This window comes from Stegodyphus dumicola, chromosome 6, assembly GCF_044657685.1.
Source record: "Stegodyphus dumicola isolate Sdum_Otavi_A_Nest chromosome 6, ASM4465768v1".
NCBI lineage: Eukaryota > Metazoa > Arthropoda > Arachnida > Araneae > Eresidae > Stegodyphus > Stegodyphus dumicola.
Window position 1 is genome coordinate 178,765,913 of NC_140773.1, and position 19,620 is coordinate 178,785,532.

Below are 19,620 nucleotides of genomic sequence, written 5' to 3' on the forward strand. Positions count from 1 at the left end.
TTAAGTTAGTGAGGTTCCATAACATAGTACATTATACCATATAAAAGTCTTAAGTGGAGTTTTTAAAATGTTAATTTATCTGAGGATTGAGATGTAATAAGGCTCAAATGAGATAAATAATTAAATAACAGCTGAAAATTGTCAAATCTGATCAACAAATAATGATCAAGGCAGACTTCATAGAGATAAAATATCCAATCCTAACAGCATTAAAAAATAATAAAAAAAGGCTTTATATTAATTTTTGTTTTATATTAAGAACTTATGAATTAACATTAGTCATTTGATTCTTTAATGGATAAGACTCATAATATTTGGGAACTTATATTATTGCATAATGTTTTATTCTGAATTCATTGTATAAATTTTTAGAAAAATGGGACATCAAAACATTAAGTACATTCTCATTTAAGTCTTACTGCTACTGGTAAAGAACTAAAAATAATGTGTAAAAATTAATGATTCTGTTTATAATGAAGCAACCAAATGCTACAAATCTCATAATATTTTCAAAGAGGAATAAAGATTAAATAAAAATCAAAGAAGTAATTTGATTTTGTTAAAAAAATCTTTTTTTTGGGGGGGGGTGCAAAGTAACCATAACTTACAGAAAAATGGATGTCAAAGTCTTTACTGAGATATGATTTAGTTATTTAGAGTGAATGAAAGATTATTTTTACAAATCAAGGCAGTGATTATCAAAAATTCCATTAACAAAAAAAAAAAAAAAAAAAAAAACAGTAAAAAGAAACCAATATGAAAGTCAGTATAGAATCTTGCATTCCGATTGAGTGAAAATCATTTTCCTTACCTATATTAACAAGTTCTTTTCGTATTCTTTGTTCAAGACTTTCACCATTTAGATTATTATCTGATTTCCCAATATCCTGTTTACAACTTGTACTTGTAAAGGAGCCATCTGAAAAATTAATTTACCTCAGTAACAATTACTATAAAATCATCAGTAATGGTTTCGTAAAAAGAATCAAAACAAATTTATTATTTAAAAAATATCACAGGATAAAATGGAAGGATAACATTAAATAAAATAATTTTAAAATACTTTATTTAATAACTTAAAGCTAATTTTAAATAACACAATTTATCAGACTACTGCTTAACAAGCTTAATAAATTTTCGGCACATTTAAGAGTAAAGAAATAAACTGAGGATCTCCCATCTAAACAATCTACAGCAGTGGTCGGCAATGCAGAGTCCATAGTCATCAAAATGGCCACCTTTCAAAGATCTTAATTCTATATGTTAAATATTTGGACAACAAACACTTGTAATTTTAATGTATCATTTTTTAAAAAGTTATTTATCTTTCCATTTTAACAATTACACAAGTTGTGCAATTAAACTTTTGATAAAAACTGAATCTTAGCAACATGAAAATAGCATTACATGAATAGATGAATCTATTCTCAACTAATAGAAACATGTTATTCTGCATACACTGAACTATTTTCTCGTTTTGACTCATATTCTGTATTGAGAGAACTATTAATCTCATACACCTGCTTAAATAGCCTGCCATTTCATAAATTTTTATTTTGAGCTGCAAGCAGAGCACCACTGTGAAAAGAAAAAATAAAATACAGAAGACAAATAATTTTAATGTTGAATGGGAAGAACAAGAAAAAAATGTATATGCTTATTATGCAATTCAACTGTAACAACTGCTAAAAAAATGCAACGTACAGAGATACTTCATATCTACAATGCCTGCTGAACTATTGCACTTTTTTTAAATATGTCCTCCTAGTAAAAAAGGTTCCCAACCCTTGATATAAAGAACAGCATTACAAGACATATGTGACAGATTTAATTCATGGTCATGATTTCCGGCATGATGAATACCCATATGTATACAGCCCACAAGTTCGCGTGATAAAAGATCATATCAATAAAAGAGGATATAATGGTTATTAAGACAGATCATAATTATTATCAATATTGAATGTATTTTTTTTGCAATTAAGAACATGGATATGAATCGCAAATTGTTGATGTATGAATCAGAAGGCTCTTCCATGGGATCTTACTCGATTAAGATAACAACTTACTAATTGAAAAGAATATTTAGTCATTTTTATGTATGTGCAAGCAATATAAGCTGTGTTGCTTTATGATTAACAGATTAGCCATAATGTTTCAGGGATGAGTATACAAAATTTTCATTTTATTTTTTATTTATTTATTCTCCTGCTCTCAATGGGTGAAAAATATAAAATATTGTTGACATCTCACAAAAACCAACTCTAATTTTATATGGCCCAGATTAAGTATACACATGTTTCAGACTTTAAGAATTTTAGTTCTTTAAATATATACATTGTTATGTATGTAAGGTTCATAATGGATGAATGCACACAGAATTGATAACAACTTGATGAAATTTATTTCTTCAAAAACCATTTTACATTTCTGGAACTGTTCACACAAAAGTAATCAAACAGCCCTTCTCAGTATGACAAAGCACAATCAGTAGTTACCACTTCAAAGTACTTAGAATGCTGAAAACAAGGCAATCCAAAGCCTCAAATATGTAAACTCACACAGTGACCTCTCGATACTCTGAGCTCAACAATGAACTACACTAAAAACTTACGTAACTTTTCTCTGGCCGCAGAAAAATTTCTAGTATCTTTGATTTTTCGAAATTGCTAGAAGGCATACACAGCTACAGTTTATATAAGGTCGGTTACAGTTACATAGGGATCACAGTTACACAGAGATCGTACTAAACCCTGTTTTTCTGGTGATGCTTCCCACTCTGAACATTCTGAGGCCTTTCATGTTGCATTGTACAAGAAATATCACAAGTTACATATAAGTTCACTAAAATTATTTACATATATACAAAATTCGTATTATTGCCCAGTTCACAATAACTGCACATACAGGGCAGTACAATTCCTGTACAGAAAGACATACTTACAATTAAGGAAAATCAATGCAATATTAAAATAATGATTTCAATAAATAAGATACTAAATCGATAAATAAAGGCACGAACTTACAAATTTATATACACAAAGGACCATAGTCTTTGTATGCTATTTACATTATACTATACACTATGTGTAAGGGGCTAGCCTATCGAAATGAATGACATTAGGCTTAGAATTTGATGACTTATGGATTTGAACATCATCATCATTCTGCCTGCTTAGGGCTGCATAAGGACCATTCCAGGGTAATTATTCCATAGCTACACCTTGACACCTTAGTTGACCTGATGTCTTATAGCTCTTGTGTCACATGGGGTCTTCATCTTCTCCGTCACCAAGTTGACTCGCTCTTGTGTAAAATTATGCATCACTTCAAGCCCGGCACGGAGACCTTGAATGTACTACTCAGGCAAAGAAGGCACATCTGGAGGGCAACCTAACAACAGATTATAAGGCAGACAATGATAACAACTGAAGAACATCTGGGATTGGGAATAGCCAGTAGTCTTATGGACAATACTGTGATAGGGCAGTAAGAACAAAAATAACTTCTGCTCCCAGTCCTATTGCTTTCTAGAAACCATCAGGGAAAAGTTGTTAAGGACAGTTCGATTAAAGCTGCCTACTATGCCGTCTGACTGTGGATGTAAAGGTGTTTTTTGAGTTTTGTTAATGGCAAGTATTTTACACAGTTCTTTAATTACAACCAAGATAAAATTCCTTCCTTGATTAGAATGTAACTGACAAAACCTCGAAATCCAATGCTGTATCATTACCTCTGCCACCTTGATAGCCTCTTGATAAGACATAGGATATACTTCAGACCACTTTGTAAAGTAATCAATTACAATGAGAATTTATTTGTTGACATCCACAATTTGTGACAGAGGTCCCAGGCAATGCAATCAAACGTTGCACTACAATGCAGTGTTGCACCTTCCCTCAGCAGCACTTCTTTCATTCTTTCTAACCCGCACATGCATCGCACGAATGGGACCAGTTTTGCACATCAATCCTCATTTTATTCCAGTAGAAGCATTTTCCAACTCTACATAAAGTTTTCATTATTCCAAAGTGGCTTCTTTTTGGATTGCTATGTAGTTCTTTGAGGAAATTTTGGATCTGAAATATCAGCTGCCATTAGAATGCCTTTCCATCATCCAATTTGAAATTCTGGTACAAGACACCATTCAAATATACAATGATCCCCAGAGAGCCTAATATTGTTTTGTCATAGAATTATTGATTGCAATGACCTGCCAGGTAGGTTTCCTATTTGAAGACTGAACTAAATCAATTATGGGTTTGCGATCATCCTCTTCCAACTGGTCTTTCCCAACTTCTTTTTCATACCAGGGATCTATATCAGAATGTTGAATTTGTAACTCGATCTAAAACTGGATAGGGCCAGTGCCAAAGCTACGGTATCCACATTAAGTAGCAAAATTATTTAAATTTAGGTAAGAGACGGATAGCAGTATGCAGGAGTTTAGAGTCACCACTGGGTGGGAGAAAGTCTTGCTTTGGGCTAACAACCTGATTAACCAGCTCGTATTTCTTTTCACCCTGAATCGATATTGGCAGCTTTCAGGGCAGGGTCTTCTACACAGAGTGTCACTGTTTCCATGTGAAGGTCATTTCTGATGATGGATAGTGATGTCATAGTCATGGAGTCTTTGTATCTATCTGCCTATTTGGCCTTCAGGATTCTTGAAATTTAAGAACAAAGTCAGATTTTTCTGTGCACAAAATTAAGTTTCCTTTTGGTCCCACTTGGCAAAATGACACTGAAGGTGTAGAAAGACTCAATTCACTATTCTGCTTAAATGTAAACAAATATGGCTGCTATGGCAAGAAAAATTAGGCTTAGCTACACTTAAACAACTTTTAAATTGTTGATGATTCTACAACTACTTGCTGCATGATCTGTGTAGAGCAGGAAATTAGCCGTAGGAAATTTCTCAGCTGATGGAGATTTTTGGGACGTCTCCAATCTTTAACTGCTGATATAATTTCTGGATTCATACACACACTGTCGGCAAAGATGACATGTCCAAGGTAACTTACTTCATGTCTGAACAATTTATACTTGGCAGGACTTAATTTTAGATTGGCTTCCTTAAATTTCTGAAGCAGCTTCTTAATAGTTTCTAAATATTCTTCAAAATGCCTTCACATGATGATGATGTCATACAGGTACATCAAACAGGTTCTGTAGAAAAGACCTCTCACCAGGGTTTCCATGGAGTATTCGAATGTTGCTGGTGCACTGCATAATCCAAACGGCATTACTTTGAACTACCAGGGTCCTTGTCCAGGAATAAATGCTCTCATTGTTTGGACATAAAGATGTATCTCTACCTGCCAATATCCACTCTTTAAATCAAATGTTGAAAACAACTTGTTACCAAAAACTGTGTCAAGAATGTCATCAATTATAGGATAGCTGCTTTTCTTCATGACATTGTTCAACCAGTAATTACCTATGCAAAATTTAGTCAAACTATCCTTCTTTCTGATCAGGACAATGGGAGAGGCTCAAGGCTTAATAATGTTGCTTTCTTGCATGCTCTTCAAAAGTTTTCCTACCTCTTATGTTTAGTATTCAGTAAATGTCTTGGATGTTGTTTTATTGGTGAATGATTCCTCATATCAGGGTTGCCACTCAAACAGGAGAATGAAATTCCCTAACTTTTGAAGGTTTCCAAGTGTATTTTAAGAAAATTCCAGTCTATCTGCGTAGTGCACATTGTCTGTGCTGAGAGGTAAATTACGGAAAACACAAAAATTTGCCAATTACATATGATTTATATATTATATCTATATATACAGATATATGACTTATATATATGCTTTCATTGTTTGGACTATAACTATAATAGCAAAGCATTACTATAACTATAATAGAAGTTGTTGTCTCCACTGAAGATTGAGATTAGAATCTGCCCAATCTGGGTTTAAATTTTTTTTTTCAGACATTTTGCAGCTAAATGAAAGAAAGAAAACTATTTAACGATATTTTTAAATAAATTCAGGTATTTTATACTTATTTAGCAATATACATAAGCAAAAAATATGTGCATTAAATTTCGTGATGGTATGTCATCATACTGCTAGAATTAGTTTCAGGAGTATGACAGAGAAAATTGCTTGAAATTTGAGAGTATTATTAACTAATAAAAAATAAATTTAGAAGGAAGAAGCCACATTAAATGATATGAATAAAATTAAAATACACTTAAGTACTTAAAGATTAAAAACTGAAATTTCAATAATCAACTATATTTTGGCAAATATAGTTATAGTAAGTGGTTAGCCTTAATGACTGATAACTACTTTTTTATTTTACTGCAAAATGAGAAATAAGGTATTTATTTAAAAGAAAAAAAATTGATGTGTATACCACAACTTCCTTGTAAAGAGAATATTAAATTATACAAATTTTTTTCCTGCATTTCATTTAAGCATTGAATTTAATTAAATCTACTTCATCAATAGCGCATAAACCACAATAAAATAAATGTGCTTTTTAAAATTCACCATATTTATTTACCACAGCAATACTCTGGCGTTAGGTTCACTTTACAGTGTTACATCTCATTCAATTATAACTCAGAATGCACAAAAAATTATATCATCTGAAGAATTATCTAATCACTGCCACATGTTCTATTCAAATACTATAATAAATCTAAAACAATGTATAAAAGAAATTAGACAAATAAAAAAGAAATACTTTTTCAAAGATGATTCAGCACCGCTTACCTAACGTGCATATGCTACTTGTAAACATTTTCCTCTATCCTAAACAGGCTGGCGACAATATTTGCTCCTAATACGAAACACTTACGTCCTCAAATTTCATTAGAGATACATTGCTCATTCAATTAATTCAGTTTCACTTTGCGGCAAGGCAAAAATGCATAAACAGTCAAAATATCTTCATTCAAAATTGAAAGATATAGAAAAACATAAAACACCAAATACAGTTAAAGCAATTACAAAAACAATTTTTACGATTAAAATTACAGTTTCCATGCAAAAACAAGCAATTTGACCAGCAGGCAAGAAGGCAGATTTTTCTGTGCACAAAATTAAAAGTTTCCTTTTGGTCCCACTTGGCAAAATGACACTGAAGGTGTAGAAAGACTCAATTCACTATTCTGCTTAAATGTAAACAAATATGGTTGCTATGGCAAGAAAAATTAGGCTTAGCTACACTTAAACAACTTTTAAATTGTTGATAATTCTACAACTATTGCAGACAGATTAACTAAAGGCATAAAAACCTTAATTGGAAGATAAGAAAAATATAATTCAATCATTTTTAAAGCAAAAAATGTGCAATTTACCAACATATAAGGAAAAAAAAGAGCTCAGGGAATTGAGTAACAGAGTGGGTACATAAATAGTTTTAGTATGGCTGATTGCAACCGAAAAGAAAGGTGCACAACTGCAAGTTATAGCAGTCCTATATACAAAATTTCAATGTTCCAAGTCTACTCGTTTTTGAGTTATGCGAGATAAATACATACGTACGTATGCACAGACGCCACGGAAAAATTTTCAGAATTCATTTTAAATTAATTTTATAATTTTTTGGGGGGAAAAGAGTCCTTTATCCTTACGTACAGATGTCATGCAAAAACATCATTAAATTGCATTCAATAGCTGTCAAAATGGATATTTTCATATATGAAATACGATACCCAGAATTTTTTGTTATTACAATATTTCCTTTACTTCATTCAAGAAAGTAAAAAAAAAAAAAAAAAAAGTTTATAAGTTTTTGTGATAAAATTCTAGTTTACAGTATGGACTTGGTATGATTTTGAAAACTGTCACCAACATCAAAATGACCCATTTATTGTTCATCATAATGTCGCCAAATCCTGTGTGTACCATATACTAGCATTAAACTGATTTTATTTTATACGAGAATGGGTAGGCATTTTCTTTCACTCAACATGCACTGCACATGCGAGTCTCTCCATTTTTGAGATTACTCTATCTGAGCCAAAGTTGCTGGAAACCTACTTTGCCTTTCTGACTGAAGACAATCTGGTTGGAGCTGCGAAAATTGGCTCTACTTCAACTGTCCAAATGATGCTCATACCATTCATAATTCTTCAAGAAAGTGATCGCTTTTTTCGGGATCACTGTATGAAGTTCAGACTTTTCCAGATTTTAACTAAAATATTTAAGTTCCCTGACAGTTTTGATCAATTTTTGAATTCCCTGACTTTTCCTGGTTTTCTAGGTTGCGTGGCAACCCTGCCATATTAATTTTATTCTGTGCCAAACTGATTCTACCTACATCAGAAGATGGGCAGGGAGAAAACATCTTGAAATTCTTGAATGGCATGGTTTACAGCATTCCTCTCTCCATTGCTTAGTCGTACATTGTGCAGTAACACTCATGTTAGGCTCTCCAAAGATACAGCAATTGGAGTTTAAATGTTTCGTTTAATGCAAGTCACTGGAGTACAAGCTGCAACCACTTCACCTTTCTTAATGACTTTTGCCTTATCACTTTATGCTGGCAGCTCTCATCAGGATGATGGTCCTCAATAGGTAGATGAGCACCGAGGCTACTAGTACTCATTTCAGGCTGTTGCAATTCTTTGAACATTCTATTATGCCATACCAGAAATTACTGTTTTTAGCTTTGGATCCAGGAAGTTGCTATTGTCATGATGTTCTTGCTTGAGCTATGACTTGATGAACAGATATCTTTAATTCCAAACATGATTATGTCCTCAGAGGCTGAATGCAAAGCTCAAGAAAAAAATTTTACTTCCTTAGGAAGTCTAATCTGAGCATGCAAGTGTCTGTAATATCCACTACATAAGCCATGTGATACTAGATGGCATTTTAAATAATGTTAATGTTTAACTTTCCATCGATGTCCATTTTATCACTGGATAAAATCTGCACATTTTATCACTGGACACAATCTGCAGGGTAATGCTGGGAGCTTCCAGATGAGTCTACCTTCCGATCATTGAGCCAGATCTTTCTGGATGATGGTCACATCGGCTCCTGTATCAATGGTCATATTGCAAGGAACTTCATTTCATGTCCCACGATGAAGAATTGATTACTGCCGCTACTCTTTGCAGAAATCTGAAACACTTTAAAATGGAGCTTCTGAATATCTGCAAGTCTCAACTCCATGAGATGGCCACTGATTAGTTTCCCTCCTTCTTGCTGGCAGAACACTTAACTCCTGTTTCTTGGAGTGTTCTGGAGTTCCTTTAACCTGGCCTTCACCACCGCAGTTCCAGCACTTCAGAGTCAGATTATTGCCACTGCTATTTCACCTCAAGTCATTAAACTGGCTGGTTAAATCGTCTAGATCAGCAGCAAGCTGATTCACAAGCCCCTAGACATGAGAAGCTCTGATTAAATGGCGATCTCTAATAGTTGCTAGCGGGGCTACCTCGAATTTCACAGTGTATACTAAAGTACATTTTAGATCCTGACATCCGCTATTTGCAGATATTTATTTATATATTTGCGGATTTAGTATCTCAGGATCCCATATGCCATTGATGAAGTACTGCAGGAGCAAGATTTTCTCTTGTTTCTGTTGGACAGTCCAAAAAGGCCTGATGAGACAGGCTTTCAACATCTGTGGCAAGCTCTTGAAGTGTTTCCATGTGCTTCTGTAGATGATATTTTAATAGAAGCTTGCTATAGTCTTTTAAACACTCTCGCCAAAGTGCAGTTTTAAAGTCAGTTTTAGAGTTTCAAAGTCCAGTCTCTGGTTTTGAAGGATATGCGCTGTGTCTGCTCTGAGAGAAGTAGCAAGATGGCAGGCCCTAGCTTTAGAATCCCATCCATTTGAGTTCATAACTAGAGAGAATTGAATCTTGTACATTTGCCACGTATGATGTCTTTCCATCATATGTGGCATCATTTGAGTCATGGAATTGAAATATGATGTCTTTCCATCATACGTGGACCACTTTAGAGGGGATTGGGAAGACATAGGTATGAATTTCAAGGCATCAAAATTCTGTCCAGCTGCCACTATGTTTTTATACAAGATGTTTACTTCTTTTGTGACAGCAACAGACTGTGACTCTGTCATGGATTTGTTGTTTGATAATAGAAAATCTTTCTTCAATTTGTTCTTTGATAGCTGAAACTCTTTCTTCAGTTTCTCCAACTCTATTTTCAGCCGTGTCTATGCTGTCTTCCATATCCTTGAACTTGTTTTCGATTATAGCAGGAATTTCTCTTTTTATTTCCTCTTAACCTGCTTCAATCTTTTCTTGGTCTGGGTCTACCTTTTTTTGAGTTTCTTCCATCTCTTCTTCAAAGGATTCTTGACCTGCTTTCATATGTTCTTTAATGGACTTGATGACCCCTTCCCTTAGTTGTTCCTCATTGTTTTTGACCCAAGCATTCAAAACCACTCTTGACTCCAAAAATTGTTACATGTGTGTGAGTTCATAATGGACTGAATGTACAATGCACAATAAAATAAAACTAAAGAAAGAAATAAAAAAGGAGGGAACGGTTCTGTATCTTCCGTTCTGCTGAGCCAATTGACGAAATTCAAATTGCGTTTTTCATGTCTCAAAAGCGCGCCTTATGATATATATTAGAATGCATATAGCATTATTCTAATACAGGTATTTTGACCCAAAACGGACTTTTTCTGAAATCGCTTGCGGATTTTTTTTCCATATTTTGATTCTACGACTCGAATTATGCCTAAATATTAAATTTTGTAAAATCTGATGCAAAATTTATGGAAAAATTTAAAAATTTATCTTGTTCCATTTTTTTTTCAGTTTGCGCCAAGAATGATTCACTTGGTGAACTTCTTAATTTAAAGAAACCTATTTTCTTTTCCTTTTTTCATTGCATATGAGCAAAAAAAAAAAATCATTGTTCACACTTTCAAATAATTTTAACAAAATGCATAAAATATGCTAAATTTCAAAATGCCCCAATATGCAAATTCATGTATATCTTAGAAAATTTTGAGTAAAAAAACTCTATTTTTTGCAGGCATTCTTAGAAATACATCTACTTTAAAATGATGGTAAAAATTTTATAGGTTATGATACAAAAATATTTTCGAAAACTTTATAAAAAATATTTCAAAATACAAATTTTAAAAATAAATCATAAAAAATGTATGAATTATATTTGGATTAAGCATAAATTTTTAATTCTGGAAGGTGGAATCAAGTAACTTTTATAAAAAAAGAGATATTAATAAATATATATCAAATTCAATTAACGTTGAGGAGCTAAAATTTTAAGAGCCAATTTTTTAAAAACTACTCGTGCGATTTTTACAAAACTTGGCAGTTTGGCATAATATGAGACGTGGAATTGAAATATGGAAAACAAATGGCATGTGATTTCAAAAAAGTCCGATTTTGTGTCAAAATACCTATATTAGAACAATGCTATATATAAATCTAATATATACCCTAAGTCATGCTTTTGATAGATAAAAAATGCAAGTTGAGTTTCGTCGATTGGCCCAGTAGAATGAGAGATATATAACTGTCCCCCTTTTTTTGTTTTGTTTTTGTGCAAAGTGTACATCTAAATTATGCACAATGGTAACTTACATAAAGTGCATGAAGGCCCAACATAGTTTTCATTATGAACCACACATGAATATCTTAACACATGCAGCTAACTTTTGTTTACTTTCTGTTTAAGCAACACATAAATACAGAAAATGCATATGTGCATAAACTAGAACAATGAGCAGAGGAATTGGGTATGTAAACATACTTAACATTAATTTACTGCTGAAGAACTGCAGTTTACAAAGAACCCCCCCCCCTTGAAATTTACTTTTCCAAAAACACTTTATAGTTCTGGAACCTTTCACACAGAAGTATTTGTACAACTCTTTTTAATCCAACACAGCACAATCAGTAGTTATCACTTTCAACTACTAAGTTGAATGCAAGGTAATGCAGAAAACCTCAGATGCAGATGCTTGCACAGTGATTTCTCAATATTCTGAGCTAAACTCTGAATTCAACTGAAAACCGATGCTCTCTCTGATCTTATAGTTTTCCTTCAGCCACAAAAGAATTTCCAGAATCTTTGATTTCTTAAAATTTCTGGAAGGCATACACAATAACAGACACATAGGGATCGCACTAATTTTAGTTAGCCAAGGATCGAACCCAAACAACACCAAATGGTCGCTAAGTTTGGACACTTTTGATGATTAATCGCCAAATTTGGCAACAAAAGATAGTTTTTAAAACTTATGGCAGCTTTTCGTTATTTTGCCAGTTTAGCGAAATAGCCATTTAGCTCAGTGTTAAATGGATTTTACTCTAACACCCTGCTTTTCCCATAATGTTTCCCTCTCTCAGGCCTTTCATGCTACACTATGCAAGATATACTACAATTTACATAAACTTTCACTAAAATTACTTATATATGTACAAAATTTGTAACAGTATATATGCTGTAGATTTAGTAAACATGGATTATTTTGGAAATAATGATATGTGAAAAATTATTGTAAATTGAGTTAATGGCTTTTTTTTTTTTTTTTTTTTACCAAAATGCACATACACACAGTATGTAGATGCATACACACATATTTAATATCTGTTTATTGCATTTGTTATATAAAATTTAGGTACTCTGGTATTATCACAACCACCTTAGAGCAATCTGGCAAGTTTATGAAGAAGAGAAATAAAGGTAATTTCAAATCGGAGAAAATTATTTATTTCATATCATACATGTTATTTATTAGGCACATATTTTAATTCAATATTTATCCCAAAAATCAAGTTAAAAAATTACTTAAAAATGGTATCTCCCACATGTACATTCTAACATATTTCTAACTGTTCCAAGAAAAATTTAACATTCATTAATTCTTTACTTAAGCAATGCATAAATCTAAATACTTAAGTAAATGCCAGAAGACTGTTCTTGAACTAATTATCACTCTGAATGCTGATGTGTTCATTACACTTTTTCACACTGAATTTCTAAAATGGTCATCTTCCAAAATACATCATCATCAAATACGAATCTGAACATTCCCGCCCGTGCAAAATATTATAGTCCTGAAAAATTTCACAGAACTTTCTGCATTTGCAACCAAATCCCACAAGCACATATTTCAAAATTCAGCTGAAAGCCAAAAATATCACAATTTGCCTTCAGAGTTTCTAATACTACGAAAACAGCATGTATGAAAATGCCAACATTGCTTATTCAAACTTACAGTTATTAATACGGTTACCTGAAGAACTGTTATGTGCATGGTTGCCACAGTTTGGCGACTTCATCAAAGGTGGTTGCAATAATAACAAAGTACCAAATTTATAGGGAAGATGTTAAACTGAACATGAAACTCCTGTAACAAATATTTACTTTCAGCTACCTAACTATTATACCAAGTTCAACTTGAAATGGTTTTCTAAAAATTAAATTACAAAAATATCAGTTTTGAAATCTATTTTTAATAAAATAGTTTTCCTTATATTACATAAATTTAAATTGTATTTTCATTTGCCACTAATAAGCTGAAACCAAATTTCTTAAAATTTTCTAATTTCTTTGGCACTCAGAAATTTGTTTAATTTTACTTTCCTTTGGGTGCATAGTTGACATTTTATAATAAATATTACATACACATATACTTTATACATTATGTAATCAGAAAGAAGGATAATTCCTTTTTCCAACGCTAAAATATTTTTAAACTTCTTTCAGTTTTTAACAACAATGTAACAAAGCAATATCTTCAGGAACTTAAGACATGCTCATTAAAAAAAATTGCTTTCATTTAGTTATTGTTTTTGTTATTTTAAATGAAATTATCAAGAAATGCACGTAAGAAATTGTTAATCTCCCTTCTCAAAAATTTCTTTCATTTTAATGACAGATTTTCTTTTCCCCTCTGGTCCCTTCTCAACAACACATCCTAACACTTGGCCACAGGTGGGCTTTTCATGTATTACAGCAATTACCATCGAGATGTTTGTAGTAGTCCTTGTCTGAAAATATGCTTTGACACAGTATAAAAATCAAATTAAAAGAATAATTCTCATGGCTTTTTAAGATTTGATACATTTTCTTGTCAGAAATCTTTTGTATGATGCACAAATTAGCGAATATTTAGCCTTTAACTGGTGCAGTATTATACCTCATAAAAGAAATAAGAGACTATAAAAAAGAGTCATATGTTTCACATAATGATGCTTTTATATTTAGAGTAAATACCAAGGATTACACATTAAAGAGTTTAAAAAACATCTAATCCCACAACATAAAACTAAAAGTAAGAGCAGAAAAAAAAAAAAAAAAAAAAAAGAAGAAGAAGAAGAAACGGAATTAAAAAATAAAAATAATAGAAACAGTCAACATGACCAAGAACTTTTATAGAGAATAAGAGATATTTAGGCCAAATATAACATATATTTAGAACCAGTTATATAACATTCTTAAAAATTTTAATACGGTTTCAGTTTTTGAAAAATTGCAAATCTGACTTTTTTAAATTAAAATATTTAAAATACTGCACTGGTAAATACCAGTTTGTTAAATTTACTTGAAATTGAAATGATATGAAAGATAAATCTAAGTGGAAAGAATTTAACAGTATAAAATGAAATGGTCAGATTTGGCATCATCCCTGCACGAGTTTGGAAATCACTGTCAAACATTTTTAATATTTAAATTTATCTCACACAATTAAAAAATTCTAATATTCTAATTGAAGATAAGGCTAAAAATTGTATCTTACGAAGGTGTGCAAATTTTTATGTCATAATTATTATTATTATTGAAAAATCTGTAAAAAATTATTTAAAAATAAGCAAGTGTCTTAATATTTTATTTGGATTAAAACTAAATTTCAAATTAAAAGAGAAGATAGCAAGGGAGATTAAGACAGCAGTATTATGAAATAAAATCTAAATTCAGTTAACATTACCAAGCTAAAATTTTGGGTTCTAATTAAAAAAAAAAAAAAAAAAAAAAAAAAAAAAAAAAAAAACCCTCCTCCTGAGATTTTTATAAGACCTGGCACTTGCCATAATCTGAGATACAGAATCAAAGTGAAAAAAATTGGTACGTCATATCAGAAAAAAACTGATTTTGTTTAAAATATATATGTTAGAACGGTGCTGTATATAAATCTATTACATCTCCTAAGTCATACTTTTGAGACATGAAAAATGCAAGCCTAATTTTGTCAATCAGATAACTAGAATGAGAGATAAAACTGCCCCCCATTTTTTTTTTTTTTACTCACTGTATATATACACATCTTGAAACTGAAAATATTTCATTAATATGTAAATAAATGCTTATCAATATTTTAGTTTTCCCCAACTATGTAGGAGGAGGATATGTTTCATTAGCAGAATAAAAAAAAGCTGGAAAGTACCACATTAATCAGATCAAATTTAAAATGCATTACTTTTCAGTCTGATAATTAAGAGAAAGTTTATAATTTGATTGAAAATAGAAACTGAATTATTTAAGGTTACATAATTTTATGTTAAATATCATCAAACTTTGTACTTTCACATATTTTTAATAAGCAACATATATTTAAAAGAGATCTAAAAATGCCACAGTTTTGATTAAACTGTATTTCATGACATTTATATAACTGCATCCTCCAGTTTATTAGTTATTCCAAAAAGTAGAAACTAAAAATGCCCGACATCTTTAAAATATAAAAAATAAATGTTAAATGTGAGCAGCTCTTTATGCACATGCACTTTTAAATTGTTGAAAAAATGAAGTGTTTTAAAATGTTGAAAGAATGAAGATTACCTTCACAAGTTTCTGCCATGGAATCGTCAAGTGATGTCATAAGATTTTCCTCCACAAGAGAAGAAACCAAGCGTTCAGTAAGAGGACTATTTTGAGATTCAATTGTAGGTAACCTATATACCAAGAATACAAAAAATATATATAAAAAACAAAATATGAATAATTCTGGAAGATAAATGATCAAAATGATTATGATTTCATAGAATGGTAAGTGATGTCACTTCTTCAATTTCAGATTTCTAGGATATCAAAAATACATCTCTCTCTTCCGAGTTTAATAAAGGCAACTACATAGAAGTCTTTTTCTTTTGATTTTAACACTTTGTGGTTTCACTTCTATCATGCTAAAACCCCTAGCTCATTGTTCTTATAAGAAACTATTTTTATTACAATAATTCTTTCAAAAATGAGTTCTCAAAAAGCATTTACTTGACTCAAGGAAGCTAAAACTGTCTTTTATTATCTACCTGTAATGAAATTAGTTTCATCCAAGTTTGAATAGGAGGAGGGTGGGTTCAACTCAAATGCTGAATCCTCGGTGGCCATATTACTCAAACCATTTGCACAAGAAAGACTTGTGATTCCAACAATTAAAAGAAAAATTGAAATATGAGATCTTGTGTTACCTATGTACGAACAAAACTTCTAAAAAGATTCCTGGGATTACTTTTCATGCGCAATATTGATATTTTTCTTTAAATGTAATTTGATAAATAGGCTGAAAAATATCACGTCATGCATTTTCTTTAACACGTGAAAAAAAGGATTTAATAGCAATCAAAAGATGTTAAATACATTTTAATGTTTCTGTTTATAACTGGCATCTTCCTTCCTTAACATGCAATCATATATGCTAGGATTAAAGTATGTAATTTGAACATTTTAAGTAATTCATTTTATAATTTCCATGAAAAGTAAGAAATCAGTTGTTGCTACTTTTATGAACTATAAAGGTGTTAAATAAAGTAATGTTTTCTTTATGTATTAATTATTATTCACTTTTAAGTTTTGTGAATTGTTATGAATATAATTTTTGCATGTGATCAAGATAAACTGTTGTGTTGTTAAAAACTGCATAAACTAACAAATTCCTAGGCAATATAGCGATAAAAGTAAGTAAAATATTTACCATAATTGAAAATGTGGAGACATACCAAATTATTTATATAGGTATATTTCTGTAATTCAGCTTAATTCAGGGTAACTTTCTTGAGATTCATAATTATGAAACAAGTATAAACTGAAATTATCAAATTTGCATACATCTGTTTTATTTTATTTTAATGTTTATTTTTTCTTGTTGTTACAAGGTTATGAAAAGGATCCATATAGGATTTAAAAGTTTCATTTAAAAAATGCAAGCTGTGACTTGTTTTTTAGATATTACTGCTACAGCCAGTAAAACTGCAAGCCATAACTAAATGACTTCTGTAGCCAATAAAAAATATGTTAATTTTCGTTTTAATGTATTGCAGCATAAAGCGGTGACTATTTTTTTAGATATTACTGCTACAACCAGTAAAACTGAAAGCTATAACTAAATAACTGCTTTAGCCAATAAAAAATGTGTTAATTTCTGTTTTAGTGTATTACAACTTAAAGCTGAACTATTAAGCATATAAAAATAAAATAACTTTCCTTTCTTTTTCTTAAATATTTATATATAACACGATTCTTTAATAAATTTCTATAATATTTGAAATAAATTAGAAATATCTCTTTTTAAAGGAAAAATTGGAAGGTACACCCAACTGGTAAGTAATAAAAAACAAATCCTTGAAATATGCAGAAACTTTGTTTTGAAAGGCTTTATAATTAATTTTTTAACGACATTAGCATTTCGATTTAGAACTATTTCTTCATAATTTCCTGCACATAGTAAATTATAGATACCATCTTTATTACTTTAAAACAAAAATTTAACAATAGCGAGGCATTTCGTTATAAATTTAACTATTCTTACTGGAAATACGTATGTTTCACTGCTATAAAGGAATCTTTTGAGTTTACAAAGATAACCACCGCTTGTTACGTAGGATTTCATTTCTGATAGTGGAGGGACACAGTGAACCATCGCTATTCCTGTTCTAAACTTCTTGATTTTTCAAACATGAGAATTAAAATGGCAAATGTTTGCAACTATTTCTTAAAAAATGTCAGACTAAGTGTTACTAATTTCTAAAAATGTAATCACAGATTCAATGGAGAATTATAAGCAATAAACTACCTATAGTGGTAATATGTTGTTATTACATACAGCTTTATTGGAAATATCAATCCGAACATATAAAAACAGCTCAAGTATCACACGTGATCAATGGTAAATAATAAAAAAGAATAAACATTTATAAATTAAGAATTAGAATAAATGAACATGGGAACAAAAGTAAAAAGTTAAAAATTTAAACAACAAGGAAAGGAACATAAGAGATGTAGTCTTTACAAGGAGTTCATGAATGCTCTGGCATTCCAATATAGTTTACTTATCTCACCACGTTTCTGAGATTCTTTATCTAGTTCTGAGCATATAAGAAGATACTCTGCATTCATAATGCCCGAATTGCAAATTTGACATATACTAGATGGAAGGATGCCTATTTTGTTATGATGACGTGCCATGCAATCATAGCCTGTTTGCACTCTGAAGTTTGCCACAACCTCTTTACCGGGTTTTTGATGAAACTTTTTCCATGTGTCTTGAATGTTAGCCCATGATTTGTCTGTTGCTTTTGCTGCCAGGTCATACTTAACAGTATCCATTAATTTCTCAAAAATATGCTTTTTAAGTGACTCTGGATGATGTGATTTGCTGTCTTGTAGCGTAGTTCCTGTCTTGGATAGTTAGTCTGCCTTTTGGTTACCATCGATACCTACATGTGAAGGGATACATTGAAAAACAATTGTTTTGTTGTGTTTATAAAGAAAGGTCAAGGTTTGTCTTATTCTGAGATAATCTGAGTATCTGTGTCATGATTTATAATTGCAGCCTGAATGGCTGCTTTGGAATCGACTAGAATAACTGCTTTAGAGAAAAAACTGATCTTTATCTTGAGGTTTTCCAGAGCCAATGAGATTGCAAGGATCTCTACATCAAAATTCAACATGAAGTGTTCCACAGGAGTACACTGAGAAAAAAGTTTACTGTATACATCAGCCCCAGTATTGTCTTGTACTTTAGAGCCATCAGTGTATACTCTAGTCCATTCAGGTGCAGGGTATTGTTCATACATGATGTGTTTGATTTTAATATTGCATCAGGAATGTTTTTCCTTCCCGAATCATATATATCTAGCAGGTATTTGATATCAGTATATTCAAGGGGATTAACTATGACCTTGTTACAATTCATTGGTTTGTTTTCATCTATTTCTTGTAATAATTTCTCACAAGCCTCTAGGTAATATACCAGCTAGCGGTAATATACATTTTACTAGAGAGAATTTCCCTCTAGAAAGGTTTTATTAGTAATGTACCTGTATATTTTCAAAATGACAGACCTATATTGATGCTGCTGCAATGAAAAACCAGATATAAACACACAAATGCTACTTCTGTTAACACACATTGAATTATAAAAATGAAGTTAGCTGTAATGCATATATGTGTGTGTGTAGTATTTTAGGTGCATAGTTAGAGAGATAGATGCAGAAACCAGTAACTTCCAGATGTGGAAGTTTCAAATCACAACTTTATTCCATTATAATTTACATCAGATCAATTTTGTAGACAAGGAATTTATCCAATCATATTTAAATATGATAATTTTTATTTGCACTGGTTTTAAAAGTAAGACATAGGCATCTGAGAAGCAAAGCAGAGCAAAGATGTTAGCAAGGTAGAAGTTAGGGAAAGTAATGGC

General features: G+C 31.3%; 1 protein-coding gene across 1 annotated transcript in view; it reads right to left on the reverse strand.

The window, feature by feature from the left end:
• Positions 1–19,620, reverse strand: part of LOC118201686 (transcriptional adapter 3-like) — a 105,479-nt gene that overhangs the window by 24,022 nt on the left and 61,837 nt on the right. The window contains exons 8-9 of the mRNA XM_085819206.1: positions 15,762–15,874; positions 812–919 (exon numbers count right to left, since the gene is read on the reverse strand). Coding sequence (XP_085675332.1) covers positions 812–919; positions 15,762–15,874 — 221 coding nt within the window. The remainder of the gene's footprint in view (positions 1–811; positions 920–15,761; positions 15,875–19,620) is intronic.